General features: G+C 44.5%; 1 protein-coding gene across 2 annotated transcripts; it reads right to left on the bottom strand.

Annotated features, from left to right (window-relative positions):
- Window positions 1-84: 84 nt before the first annotated feature.
- slc8b1 (solute carrier family 8 member B1) lies at window positions 85-9,521 on the bottom strand. Of its 2 annotated transcripts, XM_024002547.2 has the most exons (15): window positions 8,796-9,520; window positions 8,084-8,236; window positions 7,522-7,574; window positions 6,945-7,002; window positions 6,662-6,767; window positions 6,390-6,557; window positions 5,991-6,107; window positions 5,567-5,632; window positions 5,337-5,467; window positions 5,000-5,141; window positions 4,774-4,895; window positions 4,540-4,693; window positions 4,349-4,429; window positions 4,058-4,122; window positions 85-1,172 (listed from the first exon to the last, which is right to left on the bottom strand). In XM_024002547.2, exons 1-15 carry the CDS (start codon window positions 8,988-8,990, stop codon window positions 984-986), a joined length of 1,800 nt encoding a protein of 599 aa, XP_023858315.1. In that variant the 5' UTR covers window positions 8,991-9,520; the 3' UTR covers window positions 85-983. The 2 variants fall into 2 exon arrangements, with proteins under 2 accessions (XP_023858315.1, XP_023858314.1); XM_024002546.2 differs by having other exon boundaries at window positions 5,337-5,632; window positions 8,796-9,521.
- Between the last annotated feature and the right edge of the window lie 184 nt (window positions 9,522-9,705).

The raw sequence follows: 9,705 nt of genomic DNA, 5'->3' as shown, positions 1-9,705 counted from the left end.
CGATTGGTTCCCTTACTCAGAAGTTGGAACTATATGTTTCTAAGCCATATTTCAAATTCATTAGGAAATCGAAAGGATCAATAATGTGTTGCAAAGAGCATTTTATTTAAAAAAAAAAATGTATATTTTCCCAATTGGTAGTTAGTCTTGTCTCATCGCTGCAACTCCCGTACGGACTCGGTAGAGGCGAAGGTCGAGAACAGTGCGTCCTCCGAAACACAACCCAACCAAACTGCACTGTTTCTTGACACAATGCCCACTTAACCCGGAAGCCAGACACACCAATGTGTCAGAGGAAACACTGTACACCTGGCAACCGTGTCAGCGTGCACTGCGCCCGGCCCGCCACAGGAGGCACTGGTGCGCGATGGGACAAGGACATCCCTGCCAATTGTGCGCCACCCCATGGGTCTCCCGGGTTGTGGCCGACCGCGAAAGAACCTGGACTCGAACCCAGAATCTCTAGTGGCACAGGTAGCACTGCGATGCAGTGGCTTAGACCACTGTGTCACTCGGGAGMCCCGCAAGAGAGCACATTTTATACAATTGACTCACATCAACCATTCCAGACAGTGTTTCTCACTAAGGAGACACTACATTCACATTGATTTAAAGGAGAAAATTCCCTTAAAGTGCTACTGCATCTTTTTTTTGTTTTTTTACTCCTTGTCAGTACATGGGTTACTTTAAAACTGTGTGTTACTGTCATTTCTGTATATGTGTGTAATTGTTTTGTGTGGACCCCAGTAAGAGTAGCTGGTCCTCATGTAACAGCTAATGGCGATCTAAATATAAAAATATAGTCAGTGCAAACAGACAAAAGTTAAATCKCAGTCTGATTGGTTCCAACTCCGTTAAGGCACAGTGTGATTGGCTGTGACTCCATCTCTCCCAGGAAGAGGAAAGTCTCTCAGGTCTCGAACTGTCTGGTCAGTATTCACAGGTGGCTCTACCAGACTGGTCCAAACCATCTCGTACAGGCTTCAGGTGTGGATAAAGCCGAACTCTGTGAGCAGCGCAACCAGGAGGAAGACTGCATAGAAGAGCAGGAGGAAGATTCCATAGGCCCGGCCCAGGTGGAAACAACGCAGAGGAACTAGGATGAAGGAGAAGACCAGAGAGAGACCCAGAGAACCTGCTAGAACCCAGGTCAACAAACCCTCTGGTTCCAACTGGATGGTGTAGAGGGGTGGGGGTTAGAGAAAATAAATTAGAAACTAACCTTCTTTGGCACATTTTGACACACAAATAAAATCAAGCTGTTGCAAGAGGAGAGTACCAGTCCAATTCTATGCACTTCAGACAGACATTTCTCTGGTCACAACCTCTCTACAAAAATGCTTATTTCAGACAGTTACAAACAGCTTATATACAGTACCAGTCAAAAGTTTGGACACACTTACTCATTCAAGGGTTTTTCTTTATTTGTATTATTTTCTACATCGTAGAATAATAGAGAAGACATCAAAACTATGAAATAACACATGGAATCGTGTAGTAACCAAAAAAAGTGTAAAACAAATCACAATATATTTTATATTTGAGATTTTTTAAAGTAGACACACTTTGCCTTGATGACAGCTTTGCAAACTTGGCATTCTGTCAACCAGCTTTTCAATTAACAGGTAGTGCCTTCTTAAAAGTGGAATTTCTTACTTTCCTTAAGGCATTTGAGCCAAACAGTTGTGTTGTGACAAGGTAGAGGTGGTATACAGAAGATAAGCCTATTTGGTAAAATACCAAGTCCATATTATGGCTATAACAGCTCAAATAAGCAAAGAGAAACAACAGTCCATCATTACTTTCAGACATGAAGGTCAGACAATCTGGAAAATTTCAAGAACTTTGAACGTTTCTTCAAGTGCAGTCGCAAAAACCATCAAGTGCTATGATGAAACTGGCTCTCATGAGGACAGCCACAGGAAAGGAAGACTCAGAGWTACCTCTGCTGCAGAGGACAAGTTCATTAGTTACCAGCCTCAGAAATTGCAGCCCAAATAAATGCTTCAGAGTTCAAGTAACAGACATATCTCAACATCAACTGTTCAGAGGAGACTGTAGACAGGTGGAAATCTGTCATTTGGTCTGATGAGTCCATATTTTCGATTTTAGGTTCGAAAGACTGTGTCTTTGAGAGACGCAGTAGGTGAACGGATGATCTACGAATGTGTGGTTCCCACCGTGAAGCATGGAGGAGGTGTGATGGTGTGGGGGTGCTTTGCTGGTGACACTGTCAGTGATTAATTTAGAATTCAAGGCACATTTAACCAGCATGGCTACCACAGCATTCTGCAGCGATACGCCATCCCATCTGGTTTGACCTTAGTGTGACTATCATTTGTTTTTTTAACAGGACAATGACCCAACACACCTACAGGCTGTGTAAGGGTTATTTGACCAAGGAGAGTGATGGAGTGCTGCATCAGATGACCTGGCCTCCACAATCACCCGACCTCAACCCAATTGAAATGGTTTGCGATGAGTTGGACCGAAGAGTGAATGAAAAGCAGCCAACAACTGCTCAGCATATGTGGAAAATCCTTCTAGACTYTTGGAAAAGCATTCCAGGTGAAGCTGGTTGAGAGAATTCCAAGAGTGTGCAAAACTGTCATCAAGGCAAAGGGTGGATACTTTGAAGAATCTACATGATTCCATATGTGTTATTTCCTAGTTTTGATGTCTTCTCTATTATTCTACAATGTAGAAAATAGTCAAATGAATGAAAAACCCTTAAATGTGTAGGTGTGTCCAAACGTTTGACTGGTACTGTGTATATATACACTGAACAAGAATTTAACAAAAATAAATGCAACATGTAATGTGTTGGTCCCATGTTTCATGAGCTGAAATAAAAGATCCCAACATTTTTTCATACATACTAATTTCGCTCACATTTTTTTTGCACAAATTTGTTTACATCCCTGTTAGTGAGCATTTCTCCTTTGCCAAGATAATCCATCCACCTGACAGGTGCGGCATATCATGAATCTGATTAAACAGCATGATCATTACACGGTGCACCTTGTGCTGGGGACAATAAAAGGCCACTAAAATGTGCAGTTTTGTCACAAACCGAAATGCCACAGATATTTCAAGTTTTGAGGGAGRGTGCAATTGGCATGCTGACTGCAGGAATGTCCACCAGAGCTGTTGCCAGAGACTTTAATGTTAATTTCTCTACCATAAGCCGCCTCTGTCGTTTTAGAGAATTTGGCCAACCGGCCTCAACCGCAGACCACGTGTATGGCGGTTTGCTGATGTCAACATTGTGAACAGAGTCCCCCATGGTGGGGTTATGMTATGGGCAGACAATMAACACAATTGCATTTTATTGATGGTCATTTGAATGCACAGAGATACTGTGACGAGATCCTGAGGCCCATTGTCATGCCATCACCTCATGTTCACAGGAGGTTCGTGTTACCTTAAATTGGGGAATGGGCTCGTGGTAATGACTGGTGCYGAATCAGTGGAATGGTATTKATTTGCTCCCTTCTGGCCATGTGCCGTTCTCCCCTCAGCAGCCTCCACTGCTCATGTTTCAGCATGATAATGCACYGCTCCATGTCCCAAGGATCTGTACACAATTCCTGGAAGCTGAAAATGTCCCAGTTCTTCCATGGCCTGCATACTCATCAGACATGTCAGCCATTGAGCATGTTTGGGATGCTCTGGATCGGTGTGTACGACAGCGTGTTCCAGTTCCTGCCAATATCCAGCAACTTCGCACAGCCATTGAATAGGAGTGGGACAACATTCCACAATCAACAGCCTGATCAACTCTATACGAAGGAGATGTGTCGTGCTGCATGAGGCGAATGGTGATCACACCAGATACTGACTGTTTTTTTAAAGGTATCTGTGACCAACAGATGCATATCTGTATTCCCAGTCATTTGAAATCCATAGATTAGGGCCTAATGAATATATTTCAATTGACTGATTTCCTCATATGAACTGTATGAACTCAAGTCAAATATTAGAAATTGTTGCATGTTGCGTTTATATTTTTGTTCATATATGAGGTGAATGGTACTGAAGCTAAGAGCAGACGTACCGTCACCACTGGCTCGTTGTTAAACATCTGTATCAGACAMCCAATGCCCACTCCAATCAGCATGTCTGAAAGGAACATGGTCAAGGGCAGAAACATGATGCACAAATGACTGCATAGACCTACACGTAGCAGACACACACACACACTCGCTTTTAACTTGCACAAACACATCCAGCAGACACACACACACTCGCTTTTAACTTGCACAAACCCACATCCAGCAGACACACACACACACACACTCGCTTTTAACTTGCACAAACACACATCCAGCAGACACACAAAGGATACTAAAGATGATTCCCCCAAAGCAGGCTGATATTGCCATCTGAGGGTAGCCCTGGCGAGCGATGGTGATGTCAGAAAAACAATCTAGGAACCGAAACAAACAGATTCAACACTACAATAAGTAAGCAGTCTGTCTGTCTTTTGTATATTTAGTAGGTGAGTGCCGCAGTAACCGCAGTGTGTGTGTGTCTCACCCCCAATGCTATTTCCCCAGGCCAGCAGTGTGAGACCCAGTAAATTGTTGGACAGACTAAGGACCACACCGAGCATGTGCAGGATACTGACCACCTCCGAGGCCGCAGCACTGATCCACATCGCACTCACCAAAAAGCCCAGCAGAGAGAACACCTATTGAAAAAAACACACATTATACAAACACCACAACACCTAGCAGAAACAGAGTGAACGAATGAGTCCGTGTGTCTTACTAAGTGGTATGCCGGGGGCTGGTCGTTAGAAGTGGTGAGGAAGACTATGGCGGAGAGGAAGAGGCCAAAGAGCAACGTCAACGCCCAGACAGGAAACTGACCCTCGATCAGATACAAACCGTCTATAGAGAGAGAGAGAGAACACCAATCCAGTCAGTTAACACACTTCCTCTGGAGAGGAATAGAAATGAAGGTTCTTTGACCACACACAGGCATGCAGACTCACACTCTCCGGAGCTGAAGGTGAGCACACAAACCAGCGGCGCAGTGATAAGGTGGAGGCAGTTTAATGGTCTTCTCCAGTTCCTGTCTTCTTTGTCAGGATCCACCACTGGAACAGTCAGCAGCAGCAGCACCTCCAGTGGCATCTATGGGGGGGAACTTCAGCTCAGCAACCACTCGCACTCAAACACACTGATGCTCCTGTCAAGCTCTAGCTCCGTTTCCAACCCTTGTCCATTCCCCTTAACCCTAATTCCTACAGATCTGCAAATGAAAAGTGCAAAGACACACATTCAGATCTGCAAACAGCAAATCGCACACATACATTCATGCACACACACCTTCAGTATTTTCACAGTCCTCCAGCGCCAGGTCTTCCTCCTCCAGGTCCTGCTGTCCACCGGGTTTAGAGAATTCAGCAGGATGGAACTGGTCGACTCACAGTAGGGGAGCAGGGGACGGTACTCACTGTCTATACACGCACACACACACACACTCGACTGGATTGGTTCTCGTAGCACACCCCAGAGGTATAACTTAGTGGAATGTGCACAGTGACTGTGGTTGTTACCATAGCCCTGCTGGATGCTGCCATTAGATAAAAGAGGAGCCTGGTCTGACTCAGACGTCTGTAGCTCTGCAGAGAGATACAACTGTCAGACACAGGGTGTAGGTGTGTGTATGGGTGTGTTAGTTCTGCTATACTTGTYGGGACCTAAAAATCCCCCAAAGTCCCCACAAGGTTAGTAAAACAAGGAAAATTCWCCCTCYTGGGAACATTTCCCACATCCCCATGAGGACAAAGGCTATTTTAAGCTTAGGGGTTAGGTTAGGGTTAGGGCTACAMMTWYGGMKWYKATTTYGGMTWYGYKTWRYGMTWTGGMKWYSYMTWYMSMTAAGGGTTAGGCTAAATAGGACTTTGAATGGATAATACAGTTTAGGTCCCCACGTGGATAGAAGAACATAATATGTGTGTGTGTGTGTGTGTGTGTCACCTGGTGCGTGTGTTGAGCTCTGGACGGAACTTCTAGTTGCTGAGTGTTTCTGATGACTGTAGATGTAGGCACTCACAATGACTGTTACCACATACACCACATACAGCCCCATGTAACCTACAGAGAGAAACACAGACAAACACTTATTCCACCCCAACCATCAGCGTGACTAGTCCTCCTACCTTCTGAAGTACACGGAACACAGTGTCTATGTCCGTAATATTTTGCCTGGATTCAAGCTTGACAGAAACAGAGGCATGACTGATGAATGAACCAGCAATCGAGAAACGTCTGGTGTTGTTTAGCTCCCAGGGTAATGTTGAATGTGGATACCGCAACCCTCACGCAACTCTTATTCAACTCTAACCAAACTGTCTGTGTGTGTGTGTGTGTGTGTACCTAGTGTCTCTCCCAGTGATATAGTTCCTCTGTAGAGTATGACGACGGTCCAGAAGACAGCAGCCATGTAGAAGATGACATCACGCAGGAAGGGGCGGGACGCCACAGTGAAGGGTTTGACCAATGACACAGACCCGGCGACCACCGTGGTTACAAAGATACCCGCTCCTATGAACGAAGGGAGCGAGGGATTAAACTCTTGTATGTGTTTACCGAACAGTGCACCTATAGCCAGGCAGTGTGTGTGTGGATGTGTGTGTGTGTGCATGTACCAAACAGTGCTCCTATAGCCAGGCCAGCGGTGTGTGGACGGGAGAAGGCCACAGTGGCACTGAAGACATCTGGAGCTCCGTTACCTAGCGCCAGGAACGTCACACCCTGACAGACACATTTAGGGAAAACACTTCTGGTACTGGAGTAGAGTTTGTCCGTGAGTATGTGTGTCTGTGTGTAACAATGGTGATTATTTAAGCACATTTAAAGCAAACTGCATGAAAATATGTTGTGTGTGTGTGTGTGTTTGTGTGAGAGAGGGAGAGGCCTATAGAAGGATACAGCCACGTTGTGTGTGAGTCGAAGGCTGGAGGAGATGGCTGAGAGGTTGGGACAGAAGCTGCAGAGAGAATAAACACAAAGATACACCTTCAACCAATCAATAGCTAACATAGAACACGCCCTCACAGAGTCCAAACACTGTCCAAATATTTCTGTGCTGTTTACTTTCAATCAAACAGTGCTCTGTTCATTGGTTGATACCACTGCTTCTGCTTTCACTGTTCAAACACAAAGAACATCTGCTTTGTCTGTGAAACATGTGATCAATCACATGACCAGATCACAAACGTTAAGAGGTGAACAGAAACACTGCAACTCTTATCTCCCTGAGAGGATAACAAAYGACACACACACACCTTAACCATGACACACTTATCTCCAGTGGTCAAGTGACTAGGCCCATGTGATCACGTCAACTTGAACTGCTGGAGAGAACACTGTTGTAGCTGCAGTCAGCGGAACACAATTACAAACAATACCCATCTCTTTACAGCCAGTGTACAGGTAGCGAGAGAGTGTTACAAAACTCATGTTCAGTAAAGATATGTTCGAAACAGAACATGTGAGAGAAACTTACAACTTTGACGCAGTCAGTCCGAGAACTATGAACAAGATTAACAACCAGATAATCTGTAGAGAGGTGGGGAAAGAGATTAGTTAGATTAGTTTTCTGACATGGCTGAAATATCAGTGTTTATAAAATAACTTTCATATCGACAAGCAGATATTGAGTTTCTTTCTCCCCCAAACATCACTAGTATATACTACTAGGTTTATGGGGTAAACACTATGTAAAGTGTGCAGTGTTGAGCCTATGAGGTGAATACAGTGTGGGCCTATGGGGAGTAAGTAACCCAGACTAACTCAGCACTGTGAGAAGAAATCCTCAATTAAACCCTGATTCATGAGTTTTACTGCATGGCTCAGTTTGAGGAAGCTCTACTCAGAACAAGGGGAAGTGGCAGCTTCTGGTTCTATTCATGTTCATGAAACTAGCCCCGATTGAGGTTGCTTCAGATTCCTTATTTGAATGCATGTAGGTAATTCTGATTAAGAKCACTTTGCTAATGACAAATTTGTGTATAATGCCTGTAATAACGCATGTAATAATGGTTTGCCCGCGCACACAGTGTGCTTACGCAGAGTGTGATAGTGAGGGGTGTTAGGTTGGGTGGTAGTAGACAGAAGGCCATCTTGAGGTAGTTGATGAAGCTGTCTTCCATACTACAGTCTGGAGTGGCCTTCACAAACGCACAGCGATCAGCAGCACTCAGGTTCATCACAATGTCACACTGAAAGACACACACACACACACAAATACTTAATTACTACATCACACTGGAAGAGAGGGGTAGCTTTCAAATAAATACATCGTCATCAATGATCTACTGCACTGAGCAGAACACACTTGTACGGAGAAGAAAATAAAAAGTATGAAATMAATGAACTCACTACTGTAAATRGCTCTGGGTAAGCGCGTCTGCTAAATGACTAAAATATAAAATGTTAACGTAAAATATAACAATATGGWGGATGTCATTTGTTATTTCACTGCAGATGAAGGAAATGAGAGAAGGAGTTAAAACACTCGAAAAATAATATAAAATTGAACTTAAAGCAAAAAGGTTGCCCTCACAAACAACGGTCACGAGTACAGATACAACATGCGCATGCCTACTTGAATAGTTAGTCAGTTGTGCAGCTATTGCTCAACACCACTAAACGTGGCAAATCAGATCAACAAGATTTTTTTCTGAAGAAAAAATAGCAATTTCATGATGCGCCTGTCAGGAAAATTGAGTTACAAATATTGAGATTCATGGTTGAAATCTAATTAACTACCAGACTAACCTCGTCTGTGTTTCCCTGACGTAACATCGCGGAGTGTGTGTCCACCATGGTTCCCACAGAGAGCAGGTCAGCACCGTCGGCGGATCGGTCTGGAGACGGAACTATCCCGGTACCAGAATCACCGGAGCCCAAGGCATGGCGACAGTGACACCACAACAGCAGCAACGCGGATATAAAAACAACCCGAGATGTCATATTTTACTCCGTCCAGGAAATGCATCCATTCCGATTCCTTGCCACATCAGACTGGTGGGAGGTGGGTTTGGTGGTTCGGATTAGACCTGAGAATAGAATACTGGAGAATTGAAAGTGTTCCTTGTTGCTGTAAACTAAATGCTGCAGTGACKGATTGAAGGCACCCTGGTCAGCAATAATTCATAACAGAGCTTGCTTGACCAACCCTTTGTGACAGCCAATTCTTTATGTTGTAGGCTACTCGCTACAAATAAGCGCGGAAAGCTCGTTTTCTTCTAGTTGTTGACATTATGCCAGTTCCAGTTTTCAGAACCGTCCGTGAACAATATGTACCAAAACGTTTGACTCGCGGACGCTACTCCAAGGCTACGTCATCAGGCTAAACTCTGAATTTAAACCCATCCCACTATTTTAATGAGGAGCCATCCAGACAGACTCATTCGTGTGTGTGTGTGTGTGTGTGAAGGGGCGGACTTAGTGATTTGGAGGCCCCAGGTAGAGGCCAGTGAGACACCCACCCATTTAAAGCAATCATGGCTACTGAATGYAGAGCTGTTCAGAGCCAGGTCTTTTTTTTTGGTGAACAAAGCAGAATGAAAATGCTAACTGAAATGACCGCAATTGTAAAGGTCTTTGCATCACCACATAGAACAYGGGTGGGTRTCGTATGGCTCAATTGGGGTGAGTCCCCTGTGGATCAGTTGGTAGAGCATGG

Source organism: Salvelinus sp. IW2-2015, linkage group LG15 (assembly GCF_002910315.2).
Source record: "Salvelinus sp. IW2-2015 linkage group LG15, ASM291031v2, whole genome shotgun sequence".
In the NCBI taxonomy this organism is placed as follows: Eukaryota; Metazoa; Chordata; class Actinopteri; order Salmoniformes; family Salmonidae; genus Salvelinus; species Salvelinus sp. IW2-2015.
Note: the sequence above shows the minus strand (reverse complement) of the source record. Positions and strands in the feature narration are given on the sequence as shown.